General features: G+C 44.0%; 1 protein-coding gene across 1 annotated transcript; it reads left to right on the forward strand.

Moving 5' to 3' along the window:
• The first annotated feature begins 43 nt into the window (after nt 1–43).
• On the forward strand, nt 44–21,341 carry LOC144105601 (uncharacterized). The gene is made up of 16 exons (XM_077638722.1): nt 44–243; nt 1,867–2,025; nt 4,269–4,340; nt 4,934–5,064; nt 7,429–7,663; nt 9,481–9,579; nt 10,499–10,576; nt 11,207–11,313; nt 11,990–12,051; nt 12,798–12,849; nt 13,767–13,834; nt 14,836–14,966; nt 16,467–16,541; nt 18,351–18,458; nt 19,166–19,239; nt 20,933–21,341. Exons 1-16 carry the CDS (start codon nt 79–81, stop codon nt 21,042–21,044), a joined length of 1,728 nt encoding a protein of 575 aa, XP_077494848.1. The 5' UTR covers nt 44–78; the 3' UTR covers nt 21,045–21,341.
• Nucleotides 21,342–23,869: the final 2,528 nt, after the last annotated feature.

A 23,869-nucleotide genomic window follows, 5' to 3' on the forward strand; every position in this document is an offset into this window, starting at 1 on the left:
TCACTGGAAACTTACAAACGTTCCCCTTACTGTGCAGCAACCAGACTTCAAAGTGAACCGGAACACTTCGAGGCAGTCATGCGGCGCTTCGGTCTGGGCCTCTTTCCGTTCACCTCGCGACCTCTGTGGCCTTCCAGCCTGCACTTCGTGCTGGCCACCATGGCCAGAGAACTGGGACTCTTCCCCATGTTCGCCGTTACAGTGCTGCCCTCTAAGAAGAAAAAGAAACACCACACCATCCTGGTACGGGTTCATACTTCTACAGTTTAACGGCACTGTTTTGTAATGATTTATTAATTTGCTTCTTATAATGGCCTCACCAATTAAGTCAAGGCTTAATGACAGTGACCATTGGGGACCACTCTGGTACGACGGGCTGGAAGCAAAAAGAACGATTCCGGAAAGCGGCGTCCCGGTACGGCTATGGATCGAGAGGCCGTACATTGAACCTACTCTTTTTTTCCATTGCGATCGATAGTTGCTATCGTTGACGTAACTGTACTTGGTCTGTAAGCGCTCATTTGCGAATCTCGAATATGCAGGAACGGTCGTTTTGCATCAGCAAAACAAAAGACTATTCGGAAAAGACGCTACAAAATACGAGCCCACGACCACATGGCCATCTACGGGCTACATTGTTTGCACACAGATAAGGCAGCCGCATTTCTTGAGGCCATCAAATTGTTCTGGAAATAGTTGTGCCTCCTTAAAACGACCCCCGTTAGTGTGGACATCTCGAATTATGAAAAGTTTGCCCAGGGACCAAAGGTTTGCAGTCCATTTACGCCTCGTTAAAACGTCAACTCACCGTCCGCATAATGCACGAGAGGGAAAATACACAGAGCCCATTGGGGCCCGCCTATTTTTGTTTGCATGAATGGTGATAAGAGCATTTTGAGTAGACACTATAGAAATCTGTTAAATAACTGAGCGATGGCCCTTTCCTTATGTCGTTTCGCGCTTTCCATTGCAATTTTTTCCAGTCTATGCGGCTAACCATTTTCCAAATTGCACGAATGTCTGTGAATGAAACTCTTTCCGCGTCTCGTACAACGTATAAAACCGCTTTCAGCAGCTGTCTGCCGACTGAGTGCTGATACGCAGTAGCAGCTCGTGTGCGAACAAGCGTAGTAGTGGTTAGGTTGCCTTGAGACGCCATCAAGCGTATCATAGACAACTAGGCGCGTCAAGCTGTAGTACAGTATTTGGAACAAAATAATAGCCAGGATAATGGGCTTCTAGGTCATTATCCTACCCACCACTATGCACACAAGCTGACCTTAACCGTAGCGTGTTTTTTTTTTCTTAACTTTCATTTTCCTTCGCGATCCGTTATTACGGACGACTCGCTTTATGGACACTGTTGCCTCAGAACAAAAGTGTTTGTATTAACAAGGCACGACTCTATCCTAAACTTTTCGGCCTTTCGGGGAAAGGATAACGCGGAAGCTAAAGACGTTAGTAAATGAGCCATCATGTTCCTTCACAATGCCAGGTATGGGCAGTAGATACGGTAGGCGCTTATTGGTCTCTGTTACTTCACTGAATTAGAAGTTTTGTTTCTTTGTAGTCGATACAGTTGTATCACCGGCGTGGCTCTATGCGTCTTAAAGCGCTCTTCAAGAAACGGACCTTTTAGCGTACATCTTTCGGACGGGTTTAACTTAAAAAAGCTCTGCTTTCAGTGAATCTGGAGTCTTTGTCATTGAAATCGGGTAGCCTATCGATAGCCACCAACTCCACTTAGTTCTCGCAGTCTCTTTAAGAGCCACACAACACTTGTCGTCCCATCGAGGCGCATTTAATCACAGCCTAACTGACCACCAGCATCCTCCCATACAAACATCTGTTATACACTCGTTGCAGTTAAAGCAGAGGTTCCGGAAGTGGCATGAGGCTGACCTGCTGAGCGCAGAAACGTACCACTGGGTGCTGAAAAGGTCGGCCTCCCTCCTTCCTTCCATCCAGCACTTCAGCATGCAGCAATTCCAGGACGTGCTCAAGTTCTCCAAGGAACTGCTCATGGTAAGTCGTCAACCGAGGAGCCTGGAAATCTTCTCTACACCAAGAAATCTTGGACAAGCCTAGTTTTTCAAAGCAATGTTGTCTATGAACGGAGTTTTTTGCATATTGTTACATTGTACCATAACAATTTATATACCCTCTAATACCTCCTCGGAGGGCTTCAATTTTTCTTCTATTTACTGTCAGAAAGCACCCCACTGATATTTTATGGCACTACTAACTTGCAGTGCGAGCTCGAGACCAACTTTGAAATTCAAGATGTTGCTGCGTATTGTAAACTGCGACCATTCCCATTAATATGTTTATAACAGTACCCTACAATGTTCCACAATTCCCTCGAAATTAAAACTAATTTCCAAGCAAACGGGACATTTTTTAATGCGATTTCCACATATGGCGCAAAGAGTACTGCAAACTACGTAATTTTTGTGAAGGCATTATATCTATTTTTTTTTTCAAGGATGTTTGCCAATGGAAGCTGCAATAACAGACGGTACTTTTGTGAAACAGTTTACGCATTTGCGGCATCCAAGGATTTGACTTAAGCAGAATATTTGCACTGGGAATGAAATAGCTCGAGTCGCGTAGTTAACCAGGCAAGTCCGTGGCAGCATGGTTAACATCGTAACCCTCTAACACTCAGTGTCGCGGATTCGCGACATACCCGTTTCAACCCGTGTATTCATTCCTAAATGGAGCTTGCATGCAAGATATGGCGTAAGTTTGTTTCCAGTAGGCAGTGCTTTCTGGCCAAAGCTTGTGGCCACTGTGACGAAGCTGCGGGGAGTCAAACTAGCCGCGAATGTGTCACTTCCAGCCAGCGTTCAATGACTCTTTTTCTTTTATTTTGAGAGTATTGTTGCGAGAGGAATCGGAAGAACATTGCTTCATGAACTTGTTTACGTTACTCTGGCCCTTCGATATTGCTTTTGGCGAAACATGTTCGAAACGCTTCTTTTTATTTATTCATTTGCTGAAATGTGGTTTGCGTCTAATTTGCGACCTTCAACATTTGCACCACTTGCTATCTGCTACGGAAAATATATGGAACTAAGTCGTCAGGAGAAAAATGAAAATTGAAAATTGTTTTTTGGGGGAAGGAAATGGCGCAGTATCTGCCTCACATATCGGCGGACACCTGAACCGCGCCGTAAGGGAAGGGATTAAGGAGGGAGTGAAAGAAGAAAGGAAGAAAAAGGTGCAGTAGCGGAGGGCTCCGGAATAATTTCGACCACCTGGGGATCTTTAACGTGCACTGACATCGCACAGCACACGGGCGCCTTAGTTTTTTTCCTCCATAAAAACGCAGCCGCCGCGGTCGGGTTCGAACCCGGGTACTCCGGATCAGTAGTCGAGCGCCCTAACCGCTGAGCCACCGCGGCGGATCAGGAGTAATGCCACGTTTTTCTTGGCGCGTTTTTTGTGTCACGAGCCCTTACAAGTTCAGTAAGAGGAATTACGCGTGCTTTGTTAAAAAAAAAATTACGGGGCAACTTCTGCACGTTACAAAAGCTTGGTCTTCAATTACAAAATCTTCGGGACAACATCTGTTGTTACAAAAGCTTCGGTAAGTGACTTGAGGTGGAAGACACCTCAAACCACTTACCAATGGGCGCCCTCCTTACAACATACGCCACCTTCCCCCCTGCACTGTTTTCCATCATCCCACTTTTGCCGTTCATTATCGCACGAATCAGTCTATGTAATCACCCCAAAGGATGACCACGATTTTCCTGGTGAATAAAACTTGTTTCTTGTATACCGTGGTCACTAGGGAGACGTTCCCCCTCTCTTGCAGTGTTAAAGTCGGTGCTTTAAGGTTCATCTTTCTCGCTTTATGATTTAACGTCTACTGCACGACTGTTACGACAATGATGACACAACGTTCGGGTAATTCTTAAAAGGAAGATTGCTTGAACACGATGAGCAGCAGTGGTGACGGGGAGGCCAGTGGCCAAAAGCCAGTGATTGTTGGGGCTTGTTCTTTGACAGCGCAAAACAACACACGAAATCGACAAAAACAAACTGTCACGAGAACGTCACGTTGCCATCTTAGAGCTAGAAAGAGACCGCACTGCCAATGTGCGATATATTCTAGTTGCTACCAAGACCATCTGCAACCCTGTCTAAGCAAGAAAATTCGCATATTTGCCTTCAAAAATCCATTATCAAAGATCGAACAACCCTTCAAAGTGGGAAGGTTGTTAATGGCTTTTCGGTTTATTGCCTGTTCTTTCTTCCAGATGGCCGCGTACAGACCTCCAGTTCCCGAACACACGCTCATCAGCCTCTCCGAATTCGCTATGTACGAAAAGGTACGCGGTGCTTGTCAGTCCACTTAAAAGACACAATTGCATGGAATCTGAATTCCTAATCTTACCTTTACCACCACCACCTTTTTTGGGGAAAGGAAATGGCGCAGTATCTGTCTCATATATCGGCGGACACATGAACCGTGCCGTAAGGGAAGGTTGATGAAGGAGGGAGTGAAAGAATAAAGGAAGAAAGAGGTGCCGTAGTGAAGGGTTCCGGAATAATTCCGACCATCTGGGATCTTTAACGTGCACTGACATCGCACAGCGCACGGGCGCCTTAGCGTTTTTCCTCCACAAAAACGCACCCGACCGCGGCAGCTGCGTTTTTATGGGGGAAAAACGCTAAGGCGCCCGTGTGCTGTGCGACGTCAGTGCACGTTAAAGATTCCAGATGGTCGAAATTATTCCGGAGCCCTCCACTACGGCACCTCTTTCTTCCTTTCTTCTTTCACTCCCTCCTTCATCAACCTTCCCTTACGGCACGGTTCAGGTGTACAAAGATATGTGAGACAGATACTCCTCCATTTACTTTCCCCAAAAACCCCTAATTATTATTATTAATAATAATCTTACCTTTATCTCTTGCATCGCAGATTAACCTCACATCCTTTCTGGCCACCCTATTCGAGCAGTCGCATGTCTACACAAAGGAGTCTTCGATCGCCGTCAACTCGAAGGTTTACTTCCACCGACTCTTCACCTTCGTGGACACCGGCGTCGATGAGTAAGTTGCCTTTTTCTCATCCTCACGAACTTGCAAGGCATTTTGACGGTTCTTGGTTAAGTACAACATTGATTGTCTCTAAATCAGGGTTGGTATGGGGACGCGTTTAATCTTGTCAGTCCCAAATTTGCTATTGAGCGTAGAATTGGAGTCGTCGCAGGAATTTTGAAGTAACTCTATGGTCGAGGTGGTTCTTGCAGTGGAGATTCGTGGCCAGTTTGTCACACGGTGTACACAGAAGCATTTGTTCTACGACAGTACATCTTTGGGTGTTCTTTGAGCATCGTTGCATTACCTCTTGATTCTTCATTGTCGTCGCAGTCATCGTTGGCGTTGTCATGGATGAGTGGTCATGCAGATTCATAGCTATTTAGTTTCCTTCTCTTGCTGGTTGCTCCTGCTAAATCTGTATCTACGTCTACTTCGTCGAATTAATGGATGTCTGAGTCTGACGCCCCAACACGTGGAGCGAACTACCGCTGGCACTTCTTTCGTTTGTACCCTTAACGGTCACATGTACCGAATGCATCTAGTTTTTTGTCGTACAGAAACTTCAAAACATTGGTAACAAAGGGACACTGAGACCCGACTAATGTTGGCCTTTGTCAACAGATTGTGGCATTCCCACAATAACTAGACTATTCTCGCTTAAAACTAAACTTTTACAAGCTACAAAAGATAAAAAACGGCTCACATATATCGCCGTCGCGAGCCGACTTCACAAATAAACTTCATGCATGGACTTGGAATTTTTGGTGCTGATGACCAAAGCAATAAATGCTACGCCGCAGTTTCCTTGAAAACGGTGCCAGCCAGTGCATAACGGTGTACAAGTCATGCATTTGAATCGAGGGACTGGATTTTTGTAGAATTCAATTTTACCAGCAATAAATCAGTCTTTGCTGCCAGACAAACGTTCACGTTCCCAGAAAGAGCCGTATCATCAATTTTTATTAACAGGAATGATTGGATAGATTTGTCCTCAATCTCCTTTTAATACGTTGCAAGCAGCCACAGGTACATCCAAGGGACCGCGGTACGTATTCTGAGACAGGACATCCAACTTCCTCTGGTTCAGTTTGTAATCATGCGCATATGCGGTATCCTCTAGGGCTATAAAATACTTTCCTAAAGAGCGTTTCCTTTCCGGGAGTAACATGAAGCACACAACTGCCCTTCCACTCGACTAGTGAAGAATAAAAATAATTTTCTTTTGTACACAATGAAAACAAGACATTGACAACCGACAATGGCATCGGCAGAGCGTATGAAATTTTCGTGCCCCTTTTTGGAATAATGTGATTTTAGGCAACATTAGCTAGGTGGCCAAATGTTCGATCCCTTCCGCGGCGGTCGCATTTCGATGGAGCCGAAATTCTAGAGGCCCGTGTACTGTGCGATGTCAGTGCACGTTAAAGAACCCCATGTGGGAAAAATTACCGGAGCCCTTCCCTACGGCGTCCCTCATAGCCTGAGTCGACCTAGGGTTTTAAAGCCACATAAACCATAAACCAAACGAGGCGAGATTAGCTGGTGCACGTAAATAAGCTTAACGTTGCATTTCCTCTTAAAATAGTAGTATTTTTTTTCTCTGCTGAAACCCAATAGCTTACAAATCTAGCGATTACATTAGAAATCGCTAGCGTTTTTATAAAGATTTAAGTGGGTAGAGAGCCTTTTATTTCAAACATGCTTACAGTATGGCTCAGTGATCCCAGAACTAATTTCTCTGGTTTCATGTAGATAGTTTATTGATACTAGTGCAATTTACTATGTCTCAAACCCTTTCCTTCCTCCCTATCGCTCCCCTCCTTAGTTAATCTCCGTTTCCCTATTTACTCCGGCCGCAGCTCAGGTGCTTCAGTATCTGATTGCAGAGGTCCCGGCCGGCAAAAATCTTTTTCCTCTTTATTGTTCTGTTCAACAAATAACCACATATTACTACCACTACTAATACTAATATTATTACTTCTACTTCTTCTACTGGTCATGTATACAGGTATGTTAATTATAGGCAGTGTGCATGTTTTTTTTTTCACTAGTTTTGGCACGCGCTTTATGGGCCGTTTATGTAAGATGCCGTCAACTGCATTTTTTTTCATCAGGCATATCGCTAAGCGTCACGTTTCGGGGGTATCAGGCTAATATGGGTTACAAGGTGGTACCTCGTTTGGGACGCTCGTCAATAACGCATCCTTTTGCTACACAAGCGTGCGGCCTCAAATGGTTCTTCTCTCCGAATTTCGCGTTATAGTGCCGTAATTGTGGCGCAATTTTTTTCTGTTCCAAATGGTCGCATTACGAAATACCGCGCACGACAAGACCCTGACTGCTCACTGCCAGTGGTTCGGGAACATTTCCCAGATCGACGGTGCTGAACTTTCTGGGCGTGTACCTGTGGGTGCACCTGTCGCCGTTGTTCCCAGACAACCACAGCAGCGCGCCGCACCTCCCTGGAGCCCCGTACGGAAGGCCGGGCGGCTCCAAACGGTTCCCGCTATGTCTCCGCTACGCCGAGACCCTCTGCCCGCAGGGAATGTACGCGCTGCTGACGGTGGCACTGGGCCAGACAAACTCCTCCGTCGAATTTGTGAGGCCGGTAAGACGACACGCTTTCCCAGTGTGTGTGTGTGTGTGTGTGTGTGTGTGTGTGTGTGTGTGTGTGTGTGTGTGTGTGTGTGTGTGTGTGTGTGTGTGTGTGTGTGTGTGTGTGTGTGTGTGTGTGTGTGTGTGTGTGTGTGTGTGTGTGTGTGTGTGTGTGTGTGTGTGTGTGTGTGTGTGTGTGTGTGTGTGTGTGTGTGTGTGTGTGTGTGTGTGTGTGTGTGTGTGTGTGTGTGTGTGTGTGTGCGTGCGTGCGTGCGTGCGTGCGTGCGTGCGTGCGTGCGCGCGCGTGCGTGTGTGTGTGTGTGGGGGGGGGGGCGCGCTTGTGCTTGTTTAATTGCTTGTTTAATTGTGCTTGTTTTAACTTTCTAATCCTGCTGCGGCAGGTGCTTTGGGAGGAGTGGTAGTGTTATTGACCAAATAATAAAGTGTCACGGTGGCTGAGAAATTTCCTTGTACGGGCCACTTCGGAGTAGTAGCAAATAGATGTCCTGGGTGGGCGCTCCGACTAAAGTCAATTTAGCTGCGGCAACCTTAGGGTGCGGAGCATCTAACGCGCGGACTGCCATCAGATCCGTGAGGAATGTGTAAAGTGCGGGTGGTCGAGTGAACCAATGGCATCTCGTGAAACAAACTTGAAGAGAAAGGAGATTAAAGGGGAAGTAGTGCGGTCGTTGTCAAACAGTAGGAAAAGACCCGTACATTCTTTTTTGTCATGCCAACCACACCACACCCGGTAACGGTGGCTGCCGGCTACTTCAAGACATTGAAGCTGGAACTATTTGCCGTTTAATCTCTGGAGATTGCTCCCCCAAACAATTCAGCTATCACGAGTATAAGGGGCTAATTAGCCGTTCGTTTACCACAAAATAATGTTCCTGCAATGCACCGCTGCAATTCCAAAAAACCCCTTACGCTAATTTCTCCGGTTGAAACTTGACAAAAACATTCCGAGAGTACTCGCGAACTTACGGGCGTGCAGGGAACAGTGTTCCATTCGAGATTCCATCATCTGCTGAGAAGTTCTCCGAGCGTATGTGGCTTGTGGGCGGTTTTGCGTGCTGCCCTCTGACGTCACAGCCCGTGACGTCACAGCCGTGACGAAAAATTGCGTTAATAAACATTGTATCCCTATTATCTAAGGCTTATTTTGGAAAATAACGGGTGTCAAAATGTGAACTGTTTTTGTATGTGCTGGGAACAGTGCTTCGCACAAACACAGCATTCTCCCATCTTATTGATTGAACGCAAGAGCAAGTGTTAGGTGCTGGACACTAAAGCGGCATGATGAATGTTATGTTAATTCAATGAGAAGTCAATCTCCACGTGAAAAGAACTCATGACTTCAGCGGGTATGCTGCTGTTTTGGCAGGTACTTGAGTGACTTTGAATTTCGCCGTTTATTGTATGCACCTCGTGCGTGCGCAGTTTCATGGCTATTACGCATTAAAAATTAGTTGTAAGTTACTTATTTTCATTAGGAGGGATTCTAATGTTTGTATTTAAGCTACTCCGTTTGTTTTTTAACACTTCTGAACAGCACGTGCAAATAACGACGAAATACTTTTGATTCCTGAACTTTACGAGACATCGCCTTCACTACTGTGGTAAGGACGCTCAGAAAGCCGCTATATGCAGAAGACAAAACCTGATAATTTGACATCCCGCCTCCTTCAAATGGCTAAAATGATTGTATAAACGCCTGAATGTTTTGGCCCATGTAAAGTACAGCGCTAGAGCCAAGTTGCGATGCCCAAATTGAACTTTACGGCTTCGGTTTATGTCTACAAAAGAGATTGTCGAATGTCGTTCCAGCTTGAATGGTGGATCAGCGACCTGAAAGACATCCTCTTCAACTTCACAAGGCGCCTGACGTGGCAGGACGAGGAAGCAGTCGAAAAAGTGTTGGCTAAGGTAGGTCGCTCTCAAAATGCTTTTACATGAAGCCTACACAAATGTTCGATACTCACATATCTTTATGAATAGCCATCAGCACTTGTTTTACATCAGTTTCTGGTATTCTACTGCCACCTAAATTTTTCAGATGCCTATTTAATCAATACGCAATGCATCGTCAATTCATTTCTCTCCGAATGAACTCGAAGCGAACGCCAGTAACTTGAGTTTCTGTAGCCCACTGCCAGCAGAGTTTATATCATTTATTCCAAAAATCGTAGTTCAGGAACACCAAATCTCAATCTTACTGTAATATCACCGGTACTCACAGCTCTGTGGTGAACCATTACGGATTGTGTGAACCGACAGCAATGATTGCTGTTTCCCAATGATCCCTTCTAGTTGCATTCTCCTTCCCTTGCCTTGAAGAGCAAAACCTCTCAAGCTAAACTTTTAAAATACGTTTTCGTACGTGACTCTGCCCCCCCCCCCCCCCCCCCCCCATTACAGAGCTGTTCATTCGGGGATTATTCCAAGCAGGGACAGGGAGAGATGTATGCCCCTATTTCGCATTTGTAGCATTGCCTTTGGATTGCAGTGTGCCGACACTAGTGTTCCTACTGCTGGGGCGATTAGTCATATTACTTAGTACCAACGCTCTACTTCAAGTAATGTTAAAATTGCTACTACTACTATTTCGATTGCTATTGCCGCTGCAGCTGCTACTATTAATGTTACTTTTTCTACTGCCTCTACTACTACCATTATGACCACAGCTGTGATTATGGCTGCTATTACTGCTACTTCTGTTAGTTTTATTATCCCATAGACAGAGTGAAATTACAGGGCTTGGGTCTAGCATGCAACACAGCTCCTCTTCATCCCGAATAATTTTTTTAATGCAAACTTTGCATTCTTTTTGCTCCCTCCTTTCAAGATCGAAAAGATGCACGTCTCCCTCGTCATCCCAGCTTCGCTGCTTAACGAACCCAACGTGTTCAAGTGGACATGCGAGGTACGGCACTCATTAGTCCTGTAAATTTTTTCTTGTTTTGCGCTCGGCCCGTCTGAGGTTACTCTGCTGCCATGCTTTCGAATATTATCTCGGATGTTTTCGACCAATATTCCTCGTCTCCGCTTATTTCGGTATTTCCAATAGTAGAAATGTTATGGCATGCTGTCTGATAGCCGTCCATTTGGTTCTACCTTATTCTCATCAAGAAACAAGGCATGCATGCTGCGTAGTGTGGTCAAAGAATCGCATAATTCCCGTCTCTATGAATTCAATCCTCGGGAAGGACATCATCAGTACACTTTAGAAAAGGTGACGCTGAGATACTTTCTAAGGCTGGAATTGAAACAAACTGGTGGACAACTTAATGAAGTTGCCGCTGTTTTGATGGCTTCACTTTTAGGTCACAAAATTATAACGGATATCTCTAGCTTCATCGCATGATTACTTTAAGAAGTTAAAAGAAGTCGTAAACTAGTAGCATAACATGAAGACTACTACCAGGTGAGAATAATCCTATATTTTCTTTCCAGCTTATTTTTTTTGACGCTCAGTAATATCTGATATGCTCTCATACTTTATTATTTCGTAATCAGAATGTCTTCGTGTTTCTGTTCAATCTATTTCTGGCAGAACTACGACGTAAAGTTGGCTGCACTGCCGCCCATCTTACACTTCGTTGAGGCCAAGACGACAGTTCTTCGCGGTTACTGGAACCACATGCACACGGGCATCTCTCTGTAAGCAATGCATGACTAATGCAGGCCCTTTTAACATTCGCAAAGCACGCAACGCTACAAAACTTCATGGCGCACATCGCGAACTGTTGGAATTAATAAAAGTATTAATGGGAGCGGTTGTTCACAAACGAAGCAGTGTTAAAAATGCATGCGCTTCAAAGCTGCCAGCTTTAATATGTCATGCAGACCCAGGAGAAGTCACGGGTATACTTCGTCCCGAAATAACTGCGAGACGTCGCAACATTTTGTGACCAGAATATTTTTCCAGTGTGGTTGACTCTAGAAATCTCGGATGTGTTCGTGAGTGAGTGACGAACGAACAAATTGCATTGTATTGGAACTGTCGCGCAATAATTACTCGTCTACGTTTTTGTCATTCAAATTCATTGCGGCACAGTATTTTTATGCGTTGTAACATCTCATGTCGTTGTGTTACCGCAACGTTATTTCAACCAAATGTCGCTTCGAAAATAGCTCATTATTTATTTATTTTTAAGTCCTGCGTAATCCACTTCTATTCAGCCGATTTCACAGCAGATAGAGAACAGCTCGACATAATATGAATTGCAAATATATAGATCATCCCTGCAAATATTGTGAAAGAGGGATAGGAGCTGCAACTAGAACGCGCTTTCCCGGGTTTGGTCTTAAAATGGTTCTGTATTTCCTTTTGCAGACTGCGTCATATGCAGAGTTTCGAATACAAAGTTCGTTACTCGCATGACGCCAACACTCTCAGTAAGCACATTTTCATTGACCCCTCAATTTCCGCATATCTCCTGTACGATATAGTCTTTATCTCAAATTAGCCTTCTCTATCGAAACGCTTACACCCTACATCTCAAAAGTTTGAAATTGTGTGTGGATAACCATATGTTACCGAAAGCACGCTCAAGAGACCTCAAACGACTCTGCATATTCTGCGCTGCCCTAAAGCAGAAATGAAGTTGGTTGAATATTTTACTAGCGCAAGCGACGATCTTCACAAAATGTCACGAAATTGATATTGTCGCCGCGTGCTCTGTTCACTGTTGACCATTATAAGATTACTCGCTTTCACGAATTTGTTGTGCTTTCTTTTATTTATTGCACGGAGTCCCGACGACCAAATCAAGAAGCTTACATTTAGCTTTCGCTTTAATGTCACTATTGAAGAGTTCGTGCTAAGTTCAGAGCTCGATGTCGCCTTAAAATTCAGTGTATTGCGAAGTAAAGCTTGGGAATTCGTAGTCGCTTTCAGAAATCAGAAACTCAAATGTAACAATAATAGTTGACCATAAATACCTCAAGCTGCCAGCCGCAGGAATGTTGCATATTTCTTAATACCCGTAATATAAATGTGGTTACGACCTGAAACGCATTAAAACAAAGCCCTCCTAGGTAAGAGTCAGTTGAGCAGTTTTGCCTGTAAGTCTTAAGCACTTTCTTTTGTAATCCCAAAGTAGATCATTAAAATTATGTGTACTACTTCCCCTTTGTTCCAGGTGTGCCGGTATCATATTTTGGAGATGTGTTCAAGGCGCCAGCTGTTCTGAGGTGAGAAAACATTGACAAGAAATTTTCGCGTTATAGTCTGCAGTGTGAGGTAAGTTAGCACTGCAGATGAGCCGAGATCTGGGCGACTTGTTGCATGCTTGAAGAGAAAACCAGTCGAAAAAGCGGAAGGTTAGCTCGGTTTCGGTTGTTGTGGGATTTACACTCTCAAAGCGACTCTGGCTATGAAGAAAGCCGTAGTGGAAGGCTCAGGGTAATTTCGACCACCCGGGGTAGTTTAACATGTAGTGACATCGCACAGTACACGGGCCTTTAGAATCTAAAACAGCACAGGCGTGACAGGTGAACTACGTCAATAGAATCCAACAAAGCACGGTCTTCCCTGATACTATCACTGATACATGTGCTTCTATCTCACCCCTATCATTGTCAATTTTTCTCTCTTGTTTTCTTGTTTTCTTTTTGTTGCTTGCCGCACTATTAGGTGTTCCTGTGAATTGACTAGTTTCCTTTTCAGTCAAGCCAGTCAACAAAGTACCAGAGGGGAAGTGTACTACGCTGGCATGCGTCTAAAGGCACTGCTCTTTTACTGCGTTAGTACTGCACCACCAAACACCCTCCCATGTGTGGTCATATGGCCACTTGTACGTTGCTGTGAATGAAAATTTCCGCGTATAACGTGCACAGAGTAATAATATACAGATACAGAGGTTTTCAACAAAAAGCACACCAAAACGCCATTGGTTTTTCTCCTGTCACGGAATCGGCTCAAAGTTACGATAGGCAAACAGGCCCCTTAGGGGATTAGTGGAAGGGAACAATCTAATACTGAATATCAAGAAACCTGGTTGAAGGTTCCGTTATGAATGCAGGCTTTGTTCAGCATAAATCTGGGACCCCTGTTGGTCACGTGTCGTTTACATTCAATGGCTGGTAAATCAGTGTTTTTTAACTTTCAGACGTTTCTACGCTGTGAAGACTCTCCCAGATGTATTAGAGGAAGTTCTCAAGCTTCTACTTAAGCAAGGTATGCTACCAATATTTTGATACAATAGATTCCTTCCTTAGTGATTCTGGTTTGGCTTCTGTACGTACTTGACCTGGAAACGAATAACGGCGTCGTGATCAATACAGGAATTATTTATTTCTGACTGCCGGAAACATCCCGAATGTGTCGTTAACAGCGTGGCGGTTTGTCTTCCTCCCTTTTTCGGGTTTTGTTTCTGCTGTAAATGCGTACAAACGCCAAGCAGTTGGCTTCATATCAGAGTTCTCCAGTGTTGGTTCAGAGGTATTGCATTTTATTGTATAGTACCACACTTGCACTTTAAAAACTGGTGGAAGTTGAAGAAAAAAGTTGCTATGCAGAGCATAATTTTCCTTAATTCCTGTTCCAATGATAGCAGAGCAGCGCATATGTTACAGTTTCACATATACCGTACAGGTAAATAAATGCACGAAATAATAATTGCACTCGCTAAGATATTTTGGGCAAAAATCGCTCTGACTACAGACATAGTTGAACATATGCATTGTCCCCAGAACTGCTGAAGCTGTACATGTAAAGGAAACGTATGTATTGTCGGGACAGAAATACCCCCCCCCCCCCCCCCCCCCTGAGTTCCGAACTATCCGCACTGCATAGGGGTGCCACGTTCGCAATGTGACAACGCACCCCTGGTGTCGAGACCGGTGCACTGCGCCGCCCTCGACACTAGGAGTACATCGTCATGCATAAAGGCAACATGATTGACAGGCAGGATAAGACTTATGCGCATTATTTAATAAATTTCGCACTTTGGCTAAAAGTAACATTTATTCATTGTACGCAGTATCTGTTATGCATTTTCCATCGTTTCATACTGCCGTGCAGTTTTGACAGGAAATTTTCGCGGTTAGCACTGACTGAAAAACGACCATTTATAGGCAGAGAAACCACTCCGCCGTCACCTCTCCAGAAAGCTACCCTTTACTGCTATTATTTTCGACGTCCCAATTAGTTCTTTTGATGCGTGCCTTTCCATCCAGGGTCCTACACGCTTCACAACTTCACCGTCTCTTCCACGTGGACGGAGAACGCCACAGAACGCTTCAACTCCGTGGCAGAATGCCTATTGAAGACGTACATGGATAAGCTGCTCGCACCTATTAACTACACGGTAATGTAACACTTTTGTTCACTCATGCAAGGCTGCGATACTAACCGAACTTCAGCTTACTCCTTTCAATAACCGAATGCCTTGGAATGCGGCGCCCTCTTACCCGCCACGGCCAGTGGTACGGCTACTCAGATGCCTATCTTCCGTTCTATTTTCGCCGTCGTCGTCATCGGTAGACAGCCCTTCTTAGTGCGGCACAACGCCCATAGATGGCGCGACGGGTAGATTACTACGCTAGCATTTCACATTACAAGCAGTCGAACCACTAACATAATGAGCCTAGCGACAGGGTAGGTGCAATTTTCTGAGCCGAGAATAGTATATATGGGGCTCCATGTCATTTCGGTTACGGAATAAAAGTGACGCGAATGATTATGAAGTCCAAAATCCCGCGCTTTCCGCGTTGTATATTATCAAACATTTTATTCCGGTTTTCTTTACAAAACCGAGGACGGCGAGAAAATGCAATCATCACGTCCGCTTGACCAACATCGCTTTGTTGCGACTAAAATGCACACATAATTGCGCACAATAGCAATTCATGACGCACAGGAAGACAAGTCACAATATACAAAAGCTAGATTTTTTCATGCTCACAAGTAATCTTAAGGCACAAAAGCGCATATGGTTGTAAACATCATTTACAGTTCTCTGCACATTTTCCTATACTGTAGAAGTTGTCCACAGGCGCATTCTGAATAGCAGATAGAGGCAGATAGTGTAGCGTTTCGTAAAATGGCGTGCCCAAGAATTTTGGCAGCGTATATATTAGAGTAGCAGTGCCGTAATTATTTGTGCACCGCAATCAAGATTAGTTAATTCGTTTTCGTGCCGTGTACAGCGTCTAATGACGTGAGAGTGTCACAGTGCTAGAAATAAGGTCTCGTTTTCGGATTTTATTCTCTTACAGAAGGACGCAAACCTCTAGACCAACATTGTTTATGGCTATTATTTTTATGGCAGATATTTAACATGTGTTGGGTGCGTCATGGCACTTTAGCCATTACGCGAAGTACTCTTTTGTGTAAAATTACAAGCTTCTGAACTTTGGTTGTTCTACTTTCTTCATGAAACAAGGAAGTAATACGATAATGAGGAATAAAAGAAACAATAATATAGATTCAGCTTCGTTTTGGCGGACAGAATGCACTTATTCCGCCAGATTATCCTGGCAGATCTGGAAAAAGCTACACATGCTTTTCTGCTCTGGGCATCCCATGACATAGTAATGGTAACCGCCACACCAAATGATACATATGTTTCCACATACTAAATGGGATCGTTGGTTATATATAAGAGTGGCGCACTAGATTTGTGTTGCCCCTTCGGATGGAATATCTACTCCTTAGTTTTTTGTTCGATTACTTAATTGTTAACAATTTTCAAAAAATCCTGCCCATGCTTTAACAAAACCAATAGATCTGGTGATTTCCTAGCGTACTAAGTCGTAATAGTTGTTGATCTAACCAACCTTTTCATAAACTTTGTTTCTTTCTGCAGGTTGTGAAAGTCAATTTTCCTTGGGTCCTCTCGGAGTTTGTGGGAGCACGCTTGGCACTTGATATATACGTCGAGGTAATTGCGCATCCACAACACCACAATTCCGTTCCCTTTTTACATTTGGACGTTCTGTAACTAGACCTACGCTACGCAACATCAGAGTATGGTAGACAGCACGAAACGCTATCCAAGAAAACTCATTTATTCAACCCCAAAGCACATCTTTTCTTATTACGAAATCTCGCACAAATATGGTGCTCTATGAGAGCCGGTAATTTGAAGTATGGCACACTAAAGGTGACGCATGCTTTGCTTGCCTCCGAAAATTCGTAGTGTATTTCCTAAGTCATAGCTTCTCACTGTCAGCTACGCAGTAACCTTGAATGTCGGAAATACGCGAACAATTTTATTAATTCGTGATGTGATCAGAATAAGCGCAAAGTAATAAGGTCATCGTGCTATCCGGAAAATACAAACGCTGTCGAAACACTCCCGCAGAGCGGACTAGGAATTTTGATATGATATTTTTCGTTTGTCATGGTGCTGTTATGGGACCGCAGCGGTGGCTGAGTAGTTGAGCACCCGCCTGGCATGCGGGAGGTGCGGGGTTCGATCCCCAGTGCCGCCGGGTACCCACCGGTGATACAATGGGTACAAGCTTTCCCCTGGTCTGGTACTCGGCTTGTTTAGGGTGAAACGCTTGGCAAATGGGTCTTTGACCCCACCTTGAGAAATCGAAAATATCTCGTGTCATGGCGCTCTTTGGCCATAGATGCCCTTGCGCCATACAAATTCAACATCATCATCATGATGCTCCTATGCTGGCATACACTTGAAACTTTTTGCAAACGCCCTGCTGCCTTGCTTAAAACAAATACACGTACTAGGCACTCTAAGCCACAATGGTTAAAAAGCTACAACCGCTTCACACGAGGTTTCGTGTGATGCTGCGGCGAATGAGTTGGCAAATACCGGAACAACAAAATGTCACTGCACAAGACGCTTGATTGTCGTTGACGGGGTTTCCTCTCATCGTACGATTAGCTATTTAAAGTGTACGTACATCGCCCGTCTATTGTAACATGTAAGTGCAAGCTAAAAAACCCAATTCGGCCAACTAAAACATCAGGCGCATAATAGTCAATATAATGAAAAACAGCTCTGTAACTAGAATATATTTTGCTGGAGGCATTTTGTTTTTTATTCATGTTTTCTGATCACTTATCGTTTTCCTTCACTCACGGCATGTGCAGTCCTTATCAAAGATAACAGACGCCACTGTGTTCTCTTTTTTGCGCTGTGGTATTTAACTCGGTTCACATCTGCAGTGCTCCATATCTATGGAAGTTCAGTGCAACTGTACTATTAACCTCAGCAGTGTTCGGAGATCTAAAGACGGTTAAAGGGTTCCACCTTAAGCCCTGCATTCCGCCGAGATTTGCCTGCTGTACAAACCTTGTATCCAGGAAGTTATTGCAACCGTTGGACATTTGAAAGCACACTGCGGCAAAGATAAGCTGCGTTGCATGTAACCTTCACTTGCAATTGCATAAACATTACGCATTCTTTCCTCTCATTGCTCACAGTTATACACCTTCGGAGCAGTTTCTTACTTGCAAACATCCCAAACATGTCCCAGATTTGGATTTAACTATTTCAAAACTAATTTTTAGCCGAAACATAAAATTTTTCATTAATTCGAATGGTTCACTTCGCTCATTGTCAATGTTACGCAGTTGACTAACCACAAGACCAGTTGATCTGTTCGAATGTTTTCTAATTATTTGTATGTTGTGTCTCGCATTCGAGACGGCACTATTTGTAAGTGAATGAATAATAAGCACAGTCCTAACGTAAACATTCCATGCTCGCCTTCATTTTCAGCTTTACAAGAGGATTTCCGCCAAGTCCAGCCCTAACGATTCCGGAATATTTGTACGCGGCTTCAGTCCGTACCGAGCGGACCAGATGGCATTCATATTTTATGCAGAGGTATGGATTGATTATGATAGTTTGTGTGTTAATATACTGCGAATAGTACCGGGCTTTAGTTAATGCTTTCATTCTTAGCTCCGAACATATCCCCTACCCCAATGCAAAGCTTCCGCTTGAAAGTAGCTTCCCATTCACGCTTCTGTTGTACCAATGAGACCAAAGACACTGAAGCTTTGAGTTTGCCGAGAGAACGTGTTTTTCGTAAAGGGAAACAAAATAAAAATTCAATTTGGCCCAGATTGATTGGTTACCAATTTGGAACAAGAACGAGGCTACCTTTTCAGAAAACGTGCTTTTTAAAATCTAAAAAAAGGACGAAAAGTAACCGCTAGGGGTCCCCACCACCAAGCATTTGTCGGGGGTGATGACACCGAGGTGACGTCGAGAAATATTTCTGGTGCACAAAGCAGGAGAGCGAAGAGGATTATGCGTACGAATTTTAAAGCAACATTTCTATCACTGCCCTCAGTGCACTTTTACACTCTAAGCCTGAATACGCCTATTTGGGATTAAAGAGGGAGTAAGCTGTCTTCTAGCACACTACCTTTTAGCGACAGGATATCCTGCCCAAGTCACGGGATAGCCCTCTGTCGAGATTCACCGCTGGTGCTGCGACTTTCTCTGAGTTAAAAACAGTAGCGCGACAGAAACTACGCTCAAGTCTGCGCTGAATTATGTGCTTATGTATTCCATCTTCTCCGCAGAACATGTGCGAGCCACTGCCCACTCTAAACGTAACCCATCGCTTCCTGACGCATGGAGTGTCACCCCGAGACAAGTAAGGATTTTTACCTGAAGAAAAGAATGGCACTTGCCGCTACCGCCTTCTTAAAGCGCTGTATTGATGGTTTAATAGGTTTCGTTTTGGTTGGCCTTTTTCTTTGAGGGGGGGGGGGGGGGGGGAGGAAATGGCGCAATATCTGTCTCACATATCGGCCGACACCTGAACCACGCCGTAAGAGAAAAAAGGAAGAAAGAGGTGCCGCAGTGGAGGGCTCCGGAATAATTTCGATCACCTGGACCAAAGGACGAACGGCGAATAATAATAATAATAATAATAATAATAATAATAATAATAATAATAATTGGTTTTGGGGGAAAAGAAATGGCGCAGTATCTGTCTCATATCATATCGGCCGTAAGGGAAGGGATAAAGGAGGGAGTGAAAGAAGAAAGAGAAAGAAAGAAAGAAAGAAAGAAAGAAAGAAAGAAAGAAAGAAAGAAAGAAAGAAAGAAAGAAAGAAAGAAAGAAAGAAAGAAAGAAAGAAAGAAAGAAAGAAAGAAAGAAAGAAAGAAAGAAAGAAAGAAAGAAAGAAAGAAAGAAAGAAAGAAAGAAAGAAAGAAAGAGGTGCCGTAGTGGAGGGCTCCGGAAAAAGTTTGACCACCTGGGGATCTTTAACGTGCTCTGACATCGCGCAGCACTCGGGCACCTTAGCGTTACGCCTCCATCCTTGTTTAATTTCTCTAACGGCATTTTGAAAGAACAGTTGTCAATTAGCTACTGTGGTGAAAGCCTGCTCCAAAAACGAGGGCTTGGACTTCTATGTGATAGCTAAAGGACTCTGGAAACCACACTACCATAAATGACAGGCCTATGCGAAATTCTGGTGCAATTCATGCATTGCGACCTCGTTGCTAACAAACACATATGTTATCATGTTATCACTTTTTTTTCTGCAATACTTCTCAATGTGCTAGTGGAAGTCGTGGCTGCCTACTGCAGAATTTATGTAATATAATTGCTCAGGCTACGCAGTGCATTGACCGCTTTTTGGAAGACATGCAGATCAAACTGCGGGGTACCCGGGATTGCATCTTGTGACGATACACGAGGTCTCCTGGACACCTGCGGTGTCGGTGTCTGTTAAGTATACTATGCCAATACACCATTCTGCAGTTATTCTATCGATGCACCATTCTCGTTAAATTGAGCTAGCAGCTGACTTAAAATTTGAAAATTTAAGTAAAACATGCATGATCGGGCTCGCATTAAACGTGCGTCATGTTGACAAGACCAAAACGTCAGTTCCAGTTAACTGCAAGTTTGAATTAGGCACGTACGAATTTATGAAATTCTATGCTGTAATGTACGAATACTTCTTCATTCTTCTTAAGTGACACTGTACAGTGCACCATCGACGATTTTTTATATTCCTAAACATTGTACAGAAAACGATTTCTATACCTTAAGCTTGGTGCATGATGGCCTTAGCTGCCTATGTGCCATGAAACCCAACACAATAAAACACAATACAACTTCTTAAATGACACTATACAGTGCACCATCGACGATTTTTCATATTCCTAAGCATTCTACAGAAAACCATTTCTATACCTTGAGCTTGGCGCATGATGGCCTTTGCTGCCTATGTACCATGAAACCCAACACAACACAACATAACTTCTTCTTAAGTGACACTATACAGTGCGCCGAACGATGAAGACTTCACGATCTCGTCTTCTCGATGCAGGACTCGGGTGTCACTGGCGAGTCTGCCCGATTTCACGGTCAGCTTCCGCTGCCTGTCGGGCATGGCGATGCGATCTTCGGGGCCCGCCTGCCGCCAGTGGCATAAAAGCTAGGCGTTGCCGTCACTGCGGCGCTCTCCGAGACGATTGCGAACGCCCACATTACCAGCACCCCCGACATTTCATCAGACTCGACCTCTGTCCCTTAGCGTCATGATCGTGAACGGCGCCGATCCTGGCAAACAATGTCGCCATATCGCCGTCACTGACGTCGCCTGGACGTCTTTACGCCTTTGCACTCTGCCGTTATGTTCGCTGCATTGTTTATTCAGTTTCACTTTCGCAACGTTCGTTAGTCGATGGACCAACGATGTTCAGTGACCTGCGTGTCCCGTGGACCATCGACAGTAGTTCTGCCACGCGCTCGATGCCACATATTCTTTTTTCTTTTTTTTTTCACGTGGCACGCGTGTTGCATAAGTAAACAAGCCTTCACAAATCGATACTGAGATGCGTCGCACAACGGGCCGTAAAACAAAACCACGTTGCTACCAGCTAATTAAGAATGATGTTTGAACATTCTGGGCTAATTCGGACATGTTAATGACCTGCGCTAACGGAATAAAAGGTGCTTTTTGATCTGCAAGCATTTAATCCACGACGCCGTCTAGGCATAAGTAAACACCCTAATAGTAAACAAGCTTGAAGGACAGCTTTATTTGCTCAAGGAGGTAAGGCCGGGTGATGTTGGACCAAACTTGGAGCGTCAACAGTAACAGCGCTCATTGACCTGAACTTTTCCGAGAACCTTACACGAAGCACTTGTATTGTTAAGCTTCGTTTATCAGATCGTTTTCTTTTTGATCCCTTAATGTCACGAATTATGATTTTACAGGAGGGAAACTTCCAGAGTTTTACATGGCGTAAAGAACGTGACTAAAAAGCGCATTAAGAATTCACTTCTTTCGAAAGTATACTTTTGCGATTTCCGCCGGGTTCTGATATTTATAGGTCATGACTCTGCATTGTTTCGAGGATGTCAGTCATACTTCTTTCGATTCTGTTCTGTGAGAAGTCTTTATGTAAACAAATTAACTATTTTAGGACCAATGAAACAAGCGAACTGAAACACACAAGTTCCAGAGCCACACCAGCGCTTGCATGAAACGTGGAAGCGTCATCATCAAGAGCAGATTTGTGCGTTCATTTCCGACGTCTGGCTTAAAATGGATCTGCCCGAGTTATCGCAAGGAGTTCAAAATATAATCTCACGCTATTTGCAACTCGTTATATTGAGCAGGAGCGGAAGCGGTTACAAAACAAACTGCGTACACAATCGTACTCCGTGACCGCAGCTGTGTTTTAGCATACAACCAGGGTAAGTTGACTGCATTTTGAAGTTCATGTGATCGTCATGTTCGAAGTGATGATGGCCATCGCGATTTTCGTGAAGCTGGCAGTGACTGAACGAACAAATGCCGTAAAAGGTCACTAAATAGCTTCTCTGCGTGAAACTGGCTGTGAGAAAATATGAAGACCCCTGGCACTGAAAGCGTTGTGATGGTTCAAATCATCGGCTTTTATGTTGCTCATTTCGTTTCCTGACAAACCGGGAAAAGCAGTGAAGGAGCCATCTATGGTGCACTAACATATCTGAGAGTGTAATATTCTTTTTTTTGCTAGTTTCCGGATGTTCATTCACAGATTAGGAATTTGAAAAACTGGCTTTAATGGTGTCTATAGAATTTCACGGATATTTTTACACACATGCAGAGGGGGTAATTTTACACACGTGCAGAATGGAAACAATGGCCATGCTTAGAGAAAATTAATTATTGCAAGCTAAAGCTCAGTATTTACTAACTTCGAACGCTTCACAAAGCACGCGACTGAGTCATTACTAATCCCGCGTCCCGAGTAAATTGAGACCTGGACACCCACAATCTGTCGCTCATGACCTTCCGAAATAAGTATTGTTTGATTAGGCAAGCAGGAAATTCTGTAATTCATACATGGCAACATTCTCATGGCTCTAAAATACAAGAATTCCTGATGTGTTCTCATACACAGTCGATAAGGCAAGTTTACTTGTTTGATATATAGTTCTCATGGTCGAATGCAATAATGTACGACAAAAAATTCTATAACCTATAACCAACAATTCCTGGCAGCCACAGACCAGCACTTAATTGCCCAAAATTAACGGGAAGCTGGCGCATAAAATTGTGGCCGAAATTTAGGGTCGTTAAATATGGGAGTTTTTGTCATAAATCTATAAATAATTTATGGAAACGATCATTTATTTACTCTTGCAGCCAATGTAATAAAGGGACCATGAAATGGCATTTACTGAGGTCAAGAACAGGGCACGACTGACTGGTATTCCATCACTGGCCACTGCTTCGCCAAATTTCTTAAGCTAGCTTCATTAACACGGAAGATATCAGCGATTAAAAAATGATGATCCTATTTCTCCCGGTCCACTAATATAGAACAATGTGCCATAAGAAAAAAATAAACAGGTCGGAACTACACCCTGCTTCATCATCATCATCATCATCATCATTATGATGAATGAGAAGACTCGCCCAGATTGACCATTCAAACCATTGAATAGTGGGGGGGGGGGGGGGGCGGAGGGGGCTAATAACGCGGTCGCCCAAAATCGGTTGCGACCAGTAACTTCGTGAAATTATTTCTAAATTTTACCTCCACGCACACCCTTCCAATTCGACTTGAATACTCAAAAAGATCACCTGTAAGCATTTGTTGCACTAGAATATGACTACCAAAATCATTTCACGCTCCCTTTGAGAAGTGGCTTATTCTGGACACTGATGTATGACGTTGCAGGCCGACAACAGTATTAGCGATGCAGGACATTATAGAGTATTAGAGGTAGTAGTTTTGAAGGCTCTGGCATCAGGAACAGAAGCTAC

This window comes from Amblyomma americanum, chromosome 9, assembly GCF_052857255.1.
Source record: "Amblyomma americanum isolate KBUSLIRL-KWMA chromosome 9, ASM5285725v1, whole genome shotgun sequence".
Lineage (NCBI taxonomy): Eukaryota > Metazoa > Arthropoda > Arachnida > Ixodida > Ixodidae > Amblyomma > Amblyomma americanum.